This window comes from Vicia villosa, linkage group LG5 (genome assembly GCF_029867415.1).
Source record: "Vicia villosa cultivar HV-30 ecotype Madison, WI linkage group LG5, Vvil1.0, whole genome shotgun sequence".
NCBI lineage: Eukaryota > Viridiplantae > Streptophyta > Magnoliopsida > Fabales > Fabaceae > Vicia > Vicia villosa.
This window is the reverse complement of record NC_081184.1, coordinates 1,377,033-1,392,651: the sequence shown is the minus strand read 5'-3', so window position 1 is coordinate 1,392,651 and position 15,619 is coordinate 1,377,033. Positions and strand designations below refer to the sequence as shown.

Here is a 15,619-nt window from a genome sequence, read left to right as displayed (position 1 = left end):
ATCCTGTCTAAGAGCCTCTCCAGGTCAGTCTTGTCTAAGACGTATCACACCCTTTCCAAATACTTTTATAGGTCAGAATTGTTTAAGATGTATCGTACCTTTCTAGGCAATCTTGTTTAAGACATGTTGTAACCTGTATAGGTAATCTTGTTCGAAACGTTTTCGAATCCTCTCTAAAAAACCCTCTTCAGGTAGTCTTCTTCAAGACATTCTTCTTCTAAGCACCTTTTCAGGTAATTTTCTTCGAGACATTCTTGTCCTAAGCACCTTTTCAGGTAGTCTCTTTCAAAAAAAAACAATTTGTCATCCTTTTCAGTCTTCTTTAAGACATTCTACGAACCTTTCTGGGTGATCTTTTCTAAGACATTCATTGTCCTCTCCAAGAATCTCTTTAGGTAGTCCTTGCAAAACATTTCCGGCCTCTTCAGGTAGTCTTCTTCAAGACAAACTTCCGTATCCATTCCAGAAACCTCTTCAGGTAGTCTTATGTAAGACATTACTTTATATCTCTTCAGATACAATCAAATGGGTGGCATCTATAAGCCCATCTCCCACAGAGCTCCTTTCCTATGCAAGCAAATTTCAGGGCATTTTAGTGTCCAATCGTCTTCCACCTCTTCAGGTTCAAGAAGATTGAACAGGGGAAGCTGTCATAACCCAAAATTTGCCCTCCATGTTCCATTCACAATGATTCAGAGTTCAAGATTCAATGCCAAAGCTTTGCTCAAACAATCCCCAAGATACACAGTCAACTGATTCAAACCTGAAGGTCAACTGCAATCAAAGCATGATTCAAATTATGATCATTGGTCAAACATCAAGTATAGAGGAGTATAACCATCATTTGATCAAGAATGATCATGATTCCATTAATAGAAACTCAGAGATGAACAAATGCAAAAAGGTTCAGATTAGGGTTTCTTAGGAGAAAGTCAACCCAACTTTGACTGGGCATAACTTTCACATGGAACATCAAAAATTCCCCACTCAAAGCCTATTTTGAAGGAAATTGGATTCCCTACAACTTTGTCTCTCACAAGCCAGGGCTAGAAATGATTCATTTGAGAGATACAATGCAAAAGATTACAGGTCATTTTCAGGCATCCTTCAAAAGCAGTTTTTTCGCAAAGAGGATATGGTCAAGATAAAAGCTCCAAGTGAAAAATATATTCCAAAGTGGCTTATAGAGGACCTCTTGAGGTTTCCAAAAAGTCTTAGAACTCCCTCATAGCTTAAAAATTGAGTGAGATATGCTTGGTCAAAGTAGGGTAATTTTGGAGGACCAAATGTGAAATAAAAGGGGTCAAAATGGAATTTTTCACAAGTGGGCCTATGTTTTGCAATCCAAACTTGATCCATAAGATATCTAGGCTGCCCAAGACACATGCCACGAAGTTAAATATTTTATTTGAATTTTTAAGGATTTTATTTCATTTTTTAATGATTTAATCAAGATAAAAATCAAATATTTTGTTAAAAGGTGCATATTGATCAAATTAAATCAGCATTTATGTCAAAACACAATATAATTTTCGTGCACAAATGATTGAAAAATATTGGCATGAGATTTGGCAAAAATAGAAAGTTTATATTCAAGATTTGAATTAATTTTTACAAACTTGGCAAGAGTGGATTTAGTGATCATTGGGCCTCAAATTCTTGACCTAATACAAGCCTATAAGTAGATGAAGGTATGCATACGAATCAGGGTTGCAAAATCTGGGTAGAGGCACACTTGCAAGAACCAAAAATCTTCAAGAAAATTCAAACTCGGTTTCTGAGATTGGAGGCTTTTCAAGTGGATTTGAGGATTGCAATACGTTTGGGGAATCACTCTGAAGCTATTGGGATAATCACTCTTCACCAACACCCCCAGAAAACTCTCCGTTTAACTCAGGTACGTCGCTCTGAAAACTCGATCGATCTGAGCAATTCATGCACTTCTATTGAAAATTGATTGCATATTTAGGTTAACTATGATGCCTTGATTGATTCTGGGTTAACAATTTGAAGCTTGGGTGCTTAAAACATAATCAGCCATTAAAGGCCGAACAAAGCTCTTAGGGTTTTAATTGGGGATTTTGTGTGGGGGTAAAATTAGGTTACAATAGTGGTACGGACGAATTCGCATGGTGAAAACGAAAGGGTATGATAGGTTGCGAAATATTTATATGCATACATGAGCTATTCGCTATTTCCCATGCATGTTTGCTACGAAAAGAATCGCAGCAGATTCGTAGCAAGATTTCTCAGAAAGTTGCAGGTTTTAATGGGGACGATGCTGGCGTGTCAGCGTGTCTTTGGTCCGTTTGAATTCTGGCGCCTAAAATTCGCTAGCTGGCAGGATTTCATTGATAATCTTTTATTGTCATTCGTTAACAAGCAATGGTGCGTGGTTGGGGTGGTAAACGCACGCGCGGTTCACCCAAGGGTCCAGGGTTCGATCCCTGGCCCTTTCTCTTATTTTTTCTAAAATTTCCAACCTCTGATCCTATGCATCTGCGCCCCTATAGTTCACCATGCGCTTGCCAGATCTGGCCCTTGGCTCTCCACTTATCTAAGATCAACGCCCAGGATTTCATCCCTATAACATATGCCCTTAAACCAACCACACTCAATTAAAATCCTAATAAATAAACTAATTTTAATTATTTATTTGTTTAAATTAAAATCCTTTTAAATATATTTATTAATATAATAATAATTGTTTTTTTAAAATAAATTATTATATGATATTTATATTAAAAGTTCTAATTTGTTGTTCGTGCCGATTAAATCGATTAATCGCTATGGGCAATAATAATTTTAATTAAAATGTTTATTTAATTAAAATACAACTAATTTCTATTTAGTTAAATGGTTTCAACCATCCTCATTGGTTGTGATGATTAACTATTCAATTTCCTCATTCTTAATTCGTTATTCTTTTTAATCGAATCAATCGATTACGAGGAGTAACGATACAAATTAATTATTAAATTATTAAAATGCAATTCAATTATATTCGATCAAATGGTTGCAACTATCTTATTAGTTGTGATGATTAATCCTTTTTTCTAACTTCAAGTTTGTTATTCTTTTTAATCGAATCAATCGATTGCGAGGGGTAACAATGCAAATCAAATTCATAATTATTAAAAATACCTTAATTCATTATTAGTGATAATCGAATCAATCGATTAAAATTGATAGTGATGTAATCTCAATCTTTTAACTATGGCGATCGAATCTATTGATCGTTGCGGTTAATAGTGCTAAATCAAACCAGGGTTGTACACCCACATCCTAAAACACTCCTCAAAACCTTTCAAAACCACAGTACCAAACTATGGATTTTCATCCTCGTCAATTAGACAACTCAAAATGCTTTTCAAAGCACAAACAATTTCAAACACCTTCAATTCAAATCCTAAGGGCGTACAACCCGTTGCCCGAACTACGTTGACTCTGATTCTCCATAAGGAGATACGTAGGCACTTGGCAACAAGGCGAGTCCCCCACCCTAAAATCTCAATTCACTTCAAATCTCAATTTTGCCCTTTTCACTTCATTAGCTATAAAACCTTAACAGTTAGCCATAAACCTTTATCTTTAAATGTTAGCCTTTAGGAAAGGGTTGAGGGTGCCTAACACCTTCCCTCGACCTGAATATAGTATCTTACCCCGATCTCTCAACTACGTAAGGTTTCCTATTCGCCTTGGTAGAATAGGTGGCGACTCTCTAAGTTAAATTTTAGGCAGGTTGCTACACCTTGGTGTCATTTGATCCTATCCCTATATATATATATATATATATATATATATATATATATATATATATATATATATATATATATATATATATATATATATATATATATATATATATATATATATATATATATATGGGATATGATCAAATGACACCAAGGTGTCAAAGTTTAATTTGACACCAAATCTCGATCGTTAAAATAATTGATCAAACGGTGATGCTAAATAGCCTATTTTTTAGGAGAAAAATATGCTATGTATTTTTTTTTTATTATTTTATTTCATTTAGCATCACCCTTAGATCAATTCTTTTAACGGTTGAGATTTTGGTGTCAAATTAAACTTTAACACCTTGATGTCATTTGATCCTATCTCTCTCTCTCTCTCTCTCTCTATATATATATATATATATATATATATATATATAAAATAATTGTCATACATAAATGCATATAAAACAAACTACAATGACTTCTTATACAAGTCTTCCCAGTATCTAAAGTGGTATGTATATACTAATTCTCATATTCTCATGCTTTTGCATCATCAATACACTTCTGTCTCTCACGGTCAGTGATGAGAGACAATGGATAATCTGATTTGAGCTTTACTTGAACCCAATTATTCTGTTGAAAAATCAACGGTAATGATTGTGTACATACTTGTATATATAGGTGGAGCTAATATAAGAGAAAAAATGTGATGTTAAGTCTCATGCAAAGTGAAAAAATATGACACTATATTGAGCGGAAATCGCATATGTTGTGTTCCCTAAATTAGTTACTATGTTAGTCCATGCAGTAACAAATTTCTCTTTATAAGGTGTTAATCATGTTTCATTCACATACTTAACAAATAAAGGAATATCTGCACAAACACTTTCAAAGTGCTTGAAGTGTACATCAAACTCATATTTTGTATTTGAATACATGATGTTGTTCCATAGATCCATGACATGTTCTTATTTTTATGATTTCATGTACTCTTTACATTTCATGCTCACGTTTTTTGAAATATGGAACGAACACAATAGATGAATTATATTTGGAAACACAGATTCCATGGTATTCATCAATGCAAATTCTTGGTCCGTCTCAATTAATTAGGAAGGAGACGTTGTTCTAATATTAAGAAAAGGTCTTATATAAAATAAGTGTAATTTTTTTTCTAAAAAGGTATTTAAATTGTAAATCATATAGAATATAGTATTTTTATTAATAATATAAATACAATTTAATAAGATGAATAAGAGACATATTTTAATCAAAAACTTCACAATGCGATTCATTAATTTTTATTTTAAAGTTTTCATATTTTAAAATTAATTTTTCTAATACTTTAATTATATGAGACCGTTAATAAGACATACAGGACAATTACTAAAAAAAAAATAAGGTTTGAAATTTATCATTATTTTATCCAATTTAAAATATTAAATTTGAAATAAATAGAAAACTTAACCGTTAAATTAAGTGATAATTAAGAATTAGAACGTAGAATTATAAATTAATATATTACAAAATAGAAAGAAGAAATTAACTATTAAAAGAAAATTTTATAGCTTCAACAATAAAAAAAAAAGATTTTTTTAATTTATAAGAGAAAAATTAACAATTAAATTTTATTTACTTGATTTGAAGAATGTTAAATATACTTTATTATTATTTCTGTTCTATTTAATTGTACCTAAATTTGTTGGGTGTTTTAAGCATCTTTACGAAATTACTTAAGTTGAGAAATTCTTTTTCTTTATAGTAATCAATTACATTACGTCACTTATAAAAGGAATTGAGGCACTCATTTAACAGAGACCCTGTGCAACAACACAAACTCTCCACCGGCCCTGGATGGTAGAGGTTGTTTTGATGTGGTTGCTGGATGAATGAAGAGGGTAGAGTGAATTATGAATAGAAGAATATCTTTGGTTGTAAGCATGTTGGTTTATATACCAAGGAGTGAAAATTCAGTCATGAAAAAAAAGGAGTTTCTGTTCACCAAGATTGCTTCAGTATAGTTGTATGGAAGCTGCTACAGACGGGGCTGGAGTTTTTACAATCTCCAGACAGTTCAAGGATCAGACAAGGAATCGGTAGGACTGAGTAAAGGTCGTCGTGGAAGCTAGAATAGACGCTTGGAGTATAATGTTGCAGTTTATTTTTTCCTTTTTTAATTACTTTTACTTGAAAAATAGAATCGGTAAAATATCTACCAGACTTAATATATATATATATATATATATATATATATATATATATATATATATATATATATATATATATGTAAAATAATTGTCATACATAAATGCATATAAAACAAACTACAATGACTTCTTATACAAGTCTTCCCAGTGTCTAAAGTGGTCCGTATATACTAATTCTCATATTCTCATGCTTTTGCATCATCAATAAACTTCTGTCTCTCACAGTCAGTGATGTTTTGTCATCTGTGCATTCTTATATGATGTTTTACCATCTCTCCATCCTTGCCATGATGTCTTGTCATCGGTGCATTCTTATATAATGTTTTATCATTTCTTCATCTTTTCCATGATGTTTTGTCATTTGTGCATTCTTATATGATGTTTTACCATCTTTGCATCTTTGCCATGATGTTTTGTCATATGTACATTCTTATATGATGTTTTACCATCTTTTCATTTTTGCCATGATGTTTTGTCATTTATGCATTTCTATGTGATGTTTCATCATCTTATCTGATATTTTGCTATCATGCGATGTTTTATCATCCTTTCTGATGTTTTGTCATCTTGTTGATGTTTTGCCATCTTGTCTGATAGTTTGCTATCTTACTTGATGTTTGCTATCCTTACTTGATGTTTCGTCATCTTTGTGGATGTTTCGCCATCTTACTTGATGTTTGCCATCTTGCCTGATGTTTTGCCACCTTGCTTGTTGTTTTTCTTTCTTAATAAAAAACACAAACCAACCAAACGTAGTGAGCCGAACTACGTTATCTCTGATTCCTCAAAAAGGATACGTAGGCAGTGGGGTAGGGCCCATCCGATCACAACTCTTTCTTTTCTCTACATTATTTTCTCTTTCTTTTTGCATGCATTCTAGTCCATAGTTTAGGCATAGATTTTACACACCCTTAGATAGACATAGCAAGCGTGGATCTTGTAAGTACTACAGACGTGTGGGGTGCTAACACCTTCCCCATGCGTAACCGACTCCTATACCCTTTCTCTTGGTCGCGATGACCATGCTTTTCCTTCCCTTAGGTTTATGCGGTGTTTCCTTTCCCTCTCTTGGGACAAATACACATTGTTGACGACTCTTCTGTTTCATCTTTGCGCCACCTTCGCGTTTGTACCGCTCGGACTCGCGAGAATCTTGGCGCGGGAGCGACAACTGTTTTTAAATCCGATAAAAATGTATATTTTTTTCTTCTAAATCAATAAAAAAAATACATAATTTTTAATGTTTTTTTTTTCTTCCAAATTATAACTTAGTTTTGTCATTATTTAAAAATATGGGGTCAATAAAAATATAGAGGGTGTCACACTAATGAGATTTTGAGCCCAATACCTAATTTTATCCTTACTCCATTGCATATATAAATTACTAATTTGAATAAATTTTAATAGAATAATATTACTATTCATACTGATTTCCAAATTTATAATTTTACTAAGATTGCACTTTTTGGTGTTGTGAATATATCTTTTACTAGTATCTAATATAATAAATAGATAGACAAAGATCTCGTTAAAAATAAATCAAATATATATCAAGATGATTTAAAATCTTGAATATTCTAATAAATTGGCATGTTAATGAGACATAAAATAATAAAACAAAAAAGCCCAATCCATCTGAGTGAAAAAAACAAAAAACAAAAAAGCCCAATCCATATGAGTTGTGTATAAATATGTTTTACAAGAACTGCCTTCAAATCACAAAAGCATTCACTTAAATCTAAGAGTAGATTTTACCAAAGATTTTCTTCTTCTCCCCTACAAACGTATTTTTTTACAGATGCCTCATTCTGAAAACCAAAGAGATTTAATTTTGAAATTCAACACCTTCAAGTCTTATCAACATCGTATCAAGACCAAGAAGACCGGTTAGTACTAATATTTTCTATGATATTGACACAGACTGACAGACATGTCAACACCTAACATTTTCATTATTTTGATTTTGATATATATAGGAAACAAGGCAAAAGAGAATGGTGAATTTGTTCAACTTCCTTGGGATATGCTTGATATCATTTGCAAAGCACTAGATTTTGAAGATCTCTTATCGTTTTCTGGTGTTTGCAAGAGTTGGAGGACATTTCATAAAACAAATTTCTTGTCATCCCAAGAACCGTTGCTTGTTCGTTTCATGATTCGTAATGGTAGTGAATCATATTCCTTTATTAGCATACCCAATGAAAAAGTTTATGATTTGAAGATGATGACTTCCTTCCCGCGCCCTAAGTTTACTTATGTTAGGGTTTCCAGCGGATATTTCATCATGGCCTGTGAAAATAATTCATTTATGTTATTCAATTCGTTTACAAGAATAAAAAAGGTAATCCAAACCCCTTTTCCGGTTGATTCTCACTTATTTGCTCAGTACGAAGCCTTGCTTGCTTTCGAGAAATGCTCTCAGGAATATGTCTTAGTGGTTTTAAGCTACCGTTTTAGCTGTTTGTATGTCTATCAAACTCGACACAATGGTTGGGTTATTTATCCAACATTTAAATCAGAAGAGGTGGTAGTCGACTTTGTAGTTTTGAATAATATAATATATGTTGTCACTAACAATGCAAACATAGGGATACTAAACTTGAATTCTGGAAATATTCAATTTCTAAACCTCAAGAATACTCCTCCCCCTAAAGTTCCCTCAAGAGTTCCCTCAAATTCCTTTAAGTTGGTTAATTGTGATGACCAACTTTTACTGTTTCATTCCATATCCAGCTTTCAAAGGGAAGTTTACAAGATAGACTTCTCAACCATGAATTATGTTGAGATGGACAGTTTGGGTGACATTGCATTATTTTATGTTTCTTGGAGAAATTGTCGGGCATTGAGCAACCCGGAGAGATTTGGGTATCAGAGCAACCATGTCTATGAAGTTAATAATCTATCACAGTGTACTAAGTTTGATTGGAATGATGGTTTTTGTCCATCAAAAATATATCCATATCTAGGTTCTCGGAGAGACTTCAATTTCTTCGATTGGTGTTTTAGACATGTAAAATACCAAGTAGATTATTCTTTGGTTGAATAATTGTGTTACATGGTGTTAGGAGTATTTATATTTATGTTTTTCTTCTCTTCTTTTCCAAAAACTTGTAATTTCTTAATGATAAGCCATCTATTTGTATAACAGTTATATTAAGTTTTATTTCTTAAAATTCTGTGTCAGAGAGTAAAATTCCTTCTGTTATACAAGTTACTGATTTTAAAGGAGTAAAAATTCTTCTGTTACACAAGTTACTGATGTTAAAGAATTCATGCCACTGATCTATATAGTATGACATCTACCAAATGTAAAGAGATGGTTTGGTATCTTGTTTTGAATACTACAGATGAAAGGCCTGGCTGTCCATTGCCTGGTCCTTCTTCTAGTCAACTTGTTGCTTTGCTTACTGCAACTGCTATGAAACACTAACATAAACACAACAATACCAGTAACATATACTACCTCCTTTTTTAAGTCGTTTAAGACTTAGTAAAAGTAATGATTGTTGTATGGAAATTAAAAATTGTGAATGCTTTTACAAAAATTCTCATTCATTAATGATAAAGAAAAGATAAAATTACATAATTGAAACTAGAGATAATGATAAATTTTTAAGGGTATAATAGAAAAAATAACATTAATTATTCATTGGTAATATTGAGGTACAATTTTTTTTCTAAACCGATTTATAATGTAAAATATATATTAATAAAATTTGTATTAAATTTGTATTTTAAAATAAAAAGAAACTATCAATGAATTCCTTAAATTATGATTTTTTTTTCAAGTCTCTAAATAATATAAAATTATATGATAATTTGTAAAATTTATTAATTTTATTAAATTAATCCTTAAGTATAAATAGGAAGTTATCATATTATTTTTTATCATCTTAATAGCATGAATACAATTTACTAATTTTATATACTTTTTGAGCTATATAATAAAAATATTTACTTATTATGTTTATATAATTTAATAATTAATAATTTAATAAATATATTTAAAAAATGTATATTATTTTAAAAACTTAATTTAAAATTATTTATTAAAAAATATTTATTTTTATTACAATAGTAGCAATTTTTTATGACCACACAAAAATAGATAAGATATTAACATCAAAATTTCACATAATTTTCTCAAATAAAAAATAAAACATAACTATATCAATGTAACATCAATTTTATTTTTTATTAAATAAGATATCTATGAAATTTTAAAATAAATGATTAATTATACCATAAATGTATTATTAGATCAATGGTCAATATTATTGAGACGATGAATCAATGAATAAAATAAATTGATAAATGTAAGACATTAATGAAAAAGAAAAATTTAGAAAAGTAAGACAAAAAAGCTGACTACAATGGGACTTGAACTACTGTCCTCTAAGGAACCTCTAATCCTTAGGCATTTTTTTCTTCTGCTGAGCAGCTAAACATTACAATAGAAAACATTGTTATTGTTGATAGAGTCGTTTTTGAGGATGTGCAAAACAGGATTTCAAAATTTTTAGGGTTAAACTATATTTAAATAGGGTCTCATAAAATATTTGTTAGGTTAAATCATGACTAAATAAAGCCTCAATTTATTTTGTCATAGTTAAAACATGGCTAATCTACACGAGGCCTCTAAAAAGTTGAGACGACTTTGATTGTTGAATATATTTGTTAGCTAATCTAGACGATTTCTTAGTGCACCACATGTATCTCTAACGCACCGCGTGAAAATATAAAAATGTTCTCAATTTTCGGAGATACATCCTCGGACGTACCTAAACATACACAATCCATTTATTTTTGAATCAAATCCTATTTTTATGATTAAATTTATTCTGGAAATATATTTTCGGAAGTCTTCTGGAAATACATTTTTTCATGCAATATGATGGAAGAAAAGAAATGCTAAATCTGTCAAAGAAAGCCTCCCAATTTATGTGATTCAGATAATGCTCGTGATGTTTGGTAAGTCCTACTCATCTTTACACGCGTCATTCAAATATATGGATCGGTACAATCATTTATAGTTGGAAGGATTTTATCAAGAGGACAACAAATTATGGAAAAAGCGTGTTACTAAATTTACGGAAGTATATTTTCGATTTTTTTTTCAATAATATACTTCCGGACTATTTTTTTCTCATTTACAAATGAATTTAGGGTGAGTATCAATTAATACATGTTTTATTGTAAAAATGATGCGTCTGGAAATGCATTTCTTTATTGTAAAAATGATGCGTCTGGAAATGCATTTCTGAAATTTGAGGGGCATATTTCAGATTTTCATAGGGTGTCTTTCACCCTATAGGGTGCATTAAGAAATTGCCACTAATCTATTTAGAGGCCTTTTTTATAGCCCAAAAAAGTGAGACTCAAGTAAATGGCCTTGCTTGCCTTGCATCAAGGTTGGACCCGATCTTGTCTAATTTTAAGAGTTTGAAATTCGAATTATCCAATCTTAATTGAATGGTGTTAGATATACTAGCCAAATATCTAAATGCAATGCAAAGTTTTGTGTGATTTCACATTAGGCATGAGTACTAACAAGTGAATCATAAAGACTATATAAAGTTAGTCCAATGCCATAACCGAAGAAAAATCGTGGTTCAAAATGCAACGGAAATTAAAATTTTTCTTTAGTGATCCTTACGAATGAGCATGGTCAGTGATAAAAAATATTACCTCTTGCGGTGATCAAGAACTTTTGATGTAGATCCAGATGAATGATCATGAGCGTTGATGAAGAACAACGCCTCTACTAAGTCCACACGAACAGACAACCTTCAGTCTCAGTGCTAGCTGCTACGAATAAAGGCTTTGAGTGAGAGAGAGAAATACGACCAGAGTTTCACAAACCTAATTTCATCAAGTAACAAAGCTTATGCACAAGGGTTGTATATATAGAACCACTTGTGTGGGCTGCAAGCTAAAAAGCCCAACTTAAATGCACCACATAATAATAATAATTTTATTTATTATTATAATAACTATTATTATAACTAGTAGGATACCCGTGCGTTCGCACGAGTACCGGTATAATACGTGCATTTGTTCCCAAAATATAATAAAATAAAAAGAAAGTTTTTAAAAGAGATAATAAATCGGTGCCTATATATATATATATATATATATATATATATATATATATATATATATATATATATATATATATATATATATATATATATATATATATATATATATATATATATATATATATATATATATATATATATATATATATATATATATATATATATATATATATATATATGGGGTGTGTTAGCATCATACACCTTTGTCAATTAACACTAAAAATTCTTCTCTCTCCTCAATTACTCTCAAAAGCATATTTATGGTTAAGGCTTAATTTTTCTCTCTCTTTTTTTCAACCAATCATTCTGATGCATTTATTCTAAATAATAAAAATAAAAAAAATTTAATAGTACTAATATTTCATGCTTCAGGAATGATAACATTGAAAATTATCAAATTGTTTAAGGATAAAAATTAAACATACACCAAAAATCAAATTGTTTATCGATATAAATTGAATTGGTCACTTATACAAATTGTCTCACCATTTCATAACTAGCATGACAAATGCTCTCATAAAATAAAGTAATTACACAGTACTTGATTTAAGATGACTAACTATTTCCAGCCTGTGATGATCCTGTCAAAACACAAGAAAATATACACATTGAATATTATCATTTAATAATTCTAATCATGAATAAAATAAAAGATACCAATTAAAGCTTACTTATTAGGAGATTGAGAAGGAAATATTTCCATCTTTTTCTTCTTATTTGGACAATTTCGGGAGTCGTGATTAGTTCCTCCACAATCTGGAACATGACAACGCCAGATCTTTTTTGCAGCTTCAACTCCTCCTTTTAGCCGTGATCCTTTCGGTCGACCTTTGGTTTTTGAAACAATAGGATTTTCAACATCACACTCATCATCATTTGGAACATCATATTCCAAATCAATCAATTGTTCTTGAGTTTCCGGCATGCTTTTCACCTCTAAGATAATATTTTCCAACTCTTTCGTAGCAACTCGTTCTCGTTCCTTTGTTTTCAATGATTCAACTTCTAAACATCGAATTAGAGACTGAAATTTTAACGAGGAGCTGCCATTGCCGTTTATTATGTGACTAGATTTTGGAATTAATGAACTTTGCCGTCTCCATCGGAGAGGGAGATATTTTGATGGGAGGGCAAAATAATTTTTCACCATTAGCACTCGAATAGCATGTCGACATAATATTCCTGAAAATTGAAACTCTTTACAAGAGCAACAAATTGATTCTTCTTCAACTTTCCATCTTACTATACGACCACCATCAACTTTGCTATGATGTTGTACAATATAAGAGTCATTGTCAGTCTCAGTTGCAACATACTTTGTAGATAACTCAATTTCATGTTGGAGTAACTTAAATGCATACGGTGTGAGTATAGATGCAGCATGCTCTTCAATAGGAAACCCTGTTATAATATGAGGATTGTGATACTTTTGACGCATTCTTGCCTCCTCTCCAGCTTGATTTCTAATTTTGACAGCAACACCAACCTACATAAAAAAAAATACAAAAAGCATAACTAAATTATAAACAAAGAACTATAAACTAAAAATCATGACTAAATTATACCAAGTAACTCAATTAAATTCATACCTGATTTATAAAATCGGTCAAATTTGTTTTCGCATCTAAGAATCTTTTTATAAATGAATTTATAGATTCTGAGCGTCCAGTTGTTGTCATTCCAGCAAAAAAATAGTCCTTCAAATAAGCTAGAGCCCAACATTCACGATGAGTGAAAAGCAAGTCAATATGTCTATCCATGCTCAAACCAAATTGCGATACCATTGATTTCCACTCTCGTTCAAAATCACTTGCACATTCTAAATGATACACCTTATGAAACTCATGTTTAAAGTCATTATATCTCGAACCTAATGAAAAAGAAAACCAATTTGACAACTTTGCGACAATATGCCATATGCAAAATGCATGTTTTGTGTTTGGCAATTCCATTGCAATGGCCTCTTTAATTGCAAGATCTTGATCGGTAAGAATTGTCATTGGATACTTTCCTTGGACAAAAGCCAGAAAACTCTGAAAAATAGTAACATAAATATAAAATAATTTAATAAAAATTTTACATTAGAAATTTAACTATGATAACAATTTTGAGTAAATAGAAATTTACCTGTAAAGCCCAAGTGAAGGAGGAAATCTTCTCATCTCGCAACAAGACAAAACCAAAGAAAATTGAATTTCCATGATTATCAACACCAACCCATATTCCAAGGGGCATATCATAACGATTTATTCTATATGTTGTATCAAAAACTACAACATCTCCAAATGCTTCGTATGCATGAATTGAATCACCAAATGACCAAATAATATGCTCCAATTTATTACTTTAATCTATTGTGAATTCATATCTAAAAGCAACATCTATATCTTTCAAATGTTTGCATAATTTGAGAACATCTGAGGCATCACTTTCTTTACCAGTACTACTATGGGATTGAATAAAGTTTCTAACATCTTTCTCTAAAAATGGTAAATTTCCTGTATCTATTCCATTTTCTAACTCAAGCACTCTCATAACAAGATTTATAGAGCAACCAGCTTTCGACAATAATAATATACGATTTTGATCAGCAATTGAGATGCTTCGATAAGCAGGAAGAAATTGAACCTCTTTGTCATCCAATAAATCATGGTTGTGAGAATTGTTGAAATATTTAACCACCCATTTATCTTCAAACCCAATTGTACTCTTAGTAACCAACATTTTTGCACCACAGTTACATCTTGAAGACTTTCGGTTCCTTTTGCTTTCCCCGTTATTACTAACTTTACGTTGTTTAACAATACCACCACGATGACAAACAAATTCCCTTTTATAAACACCCAATGAATTCTCCTCAGACTTGTTTTTACAAGATTTGTAAACATGATTACGTCTAATAGAAAATCCATTTTTTCGTGCAAATAAGAAATAAAATTCATAAGCATGATTATCATTGTCAAATATTTGCCCTTCAAAAGGAACACATGCATCAATGCTATTAACTTGCGGCAAAGTTTGTAGCAGCTCTTGAAATGTTAAAGAATTGATGTGTTCATCATCTTCACATACAGAAGTATTATCATTTAGAAGTTCCAAGGTGATTGCATCATTTGTTACTCCAAATGTCATATTAGTCTGAATCATTCATAAATTTTTAAAATAAAAAATATTGTTAAAATATACATGTCAACAAACATAAAGGATTTAATTTGAGAAAATATATTTTTATGCCATTAAAATAAAATAAAAACTCAAAAGATGTCATTTGAGAAAATAATATGTACCTGGGTAATAGTTTTGTGAGACAACTTTAAGAGTTCTTGTTTTGGTATCAATCTGGTTTGCTATGAAGAATGAATATTAGAGGAAAATGAATAAGGGATACACAATAGCTTTCGAACAGAAGTATTTACTAAGAGTAAATTGGAGGGAGTTGTAAGAAGATAAAAAGAATATGTCTTTTGGTTGGTATGAGAGATGTAGTATCTGGAAATGATGAAAAAATATATTTAATATTTTTATTGTCTTAATTTATTCCAAATTTTGAATTTTTAGTGTTTAATTA

The 15,619-nt window shown here is 30.9% G+C and overlaps 1 protein-coding gene and 1 pseudogene across 1 annotated transcript; one reads left to right on the top strand and one right to left on the bottom strand.

Annotated features, from left to right (window-relative positions):
* The first annotated feature begins 7,687 nt into the window (after nt 1-7,687).
* Nucleotides 7,688-9,095, top strand: LOC131606090 (F-box protein At3g56470-like). The gene is made up of 2 exons (XM_058878371.1): nt 7,688-7,836; nt 7,927-9,095. Exons 1-2 carry the CDS (start codon nt 7,749-7,751, stop codon nt 8,994-8,996), a joined length of 1,158 nt encoding a protein of 385 aa, XP_058734354.1. The 5' UTR covers nt 7,688-7,748; the 3' UTR covers nt 8,997-9,095.
* A 3,405-nt stretch (nt 9,096-12,500) lies between these two features.
* LOC131601733 (protein FAR1-RELATED SEQUENCE 11-like) lies at nt 12,501-15,183 on the bottom strand (annotated as a pseudogene).
* Between the last annotated feature and the right edge of the window lie 436 nt (nt 15,184-15,619).

What these genes read in the sequence shown, in the direction of transcription:
- LOC131606090 (XM_058878371.1), top strand. Translation starts at nt 7,749, where the DNA reads ATGCCTCATTCTGAAAACCAAAGAGATTTAATTTTGAAATTCAACACC. An exon ending in TATCAAGACCAAGAAGACCG is followed by an intron (nt 7,837 to 7,926) that starts GTTAGTACTAAT and finishes TGATATATATAG; the next exon opens with GAAACAAGGCAAAAGAGAAT.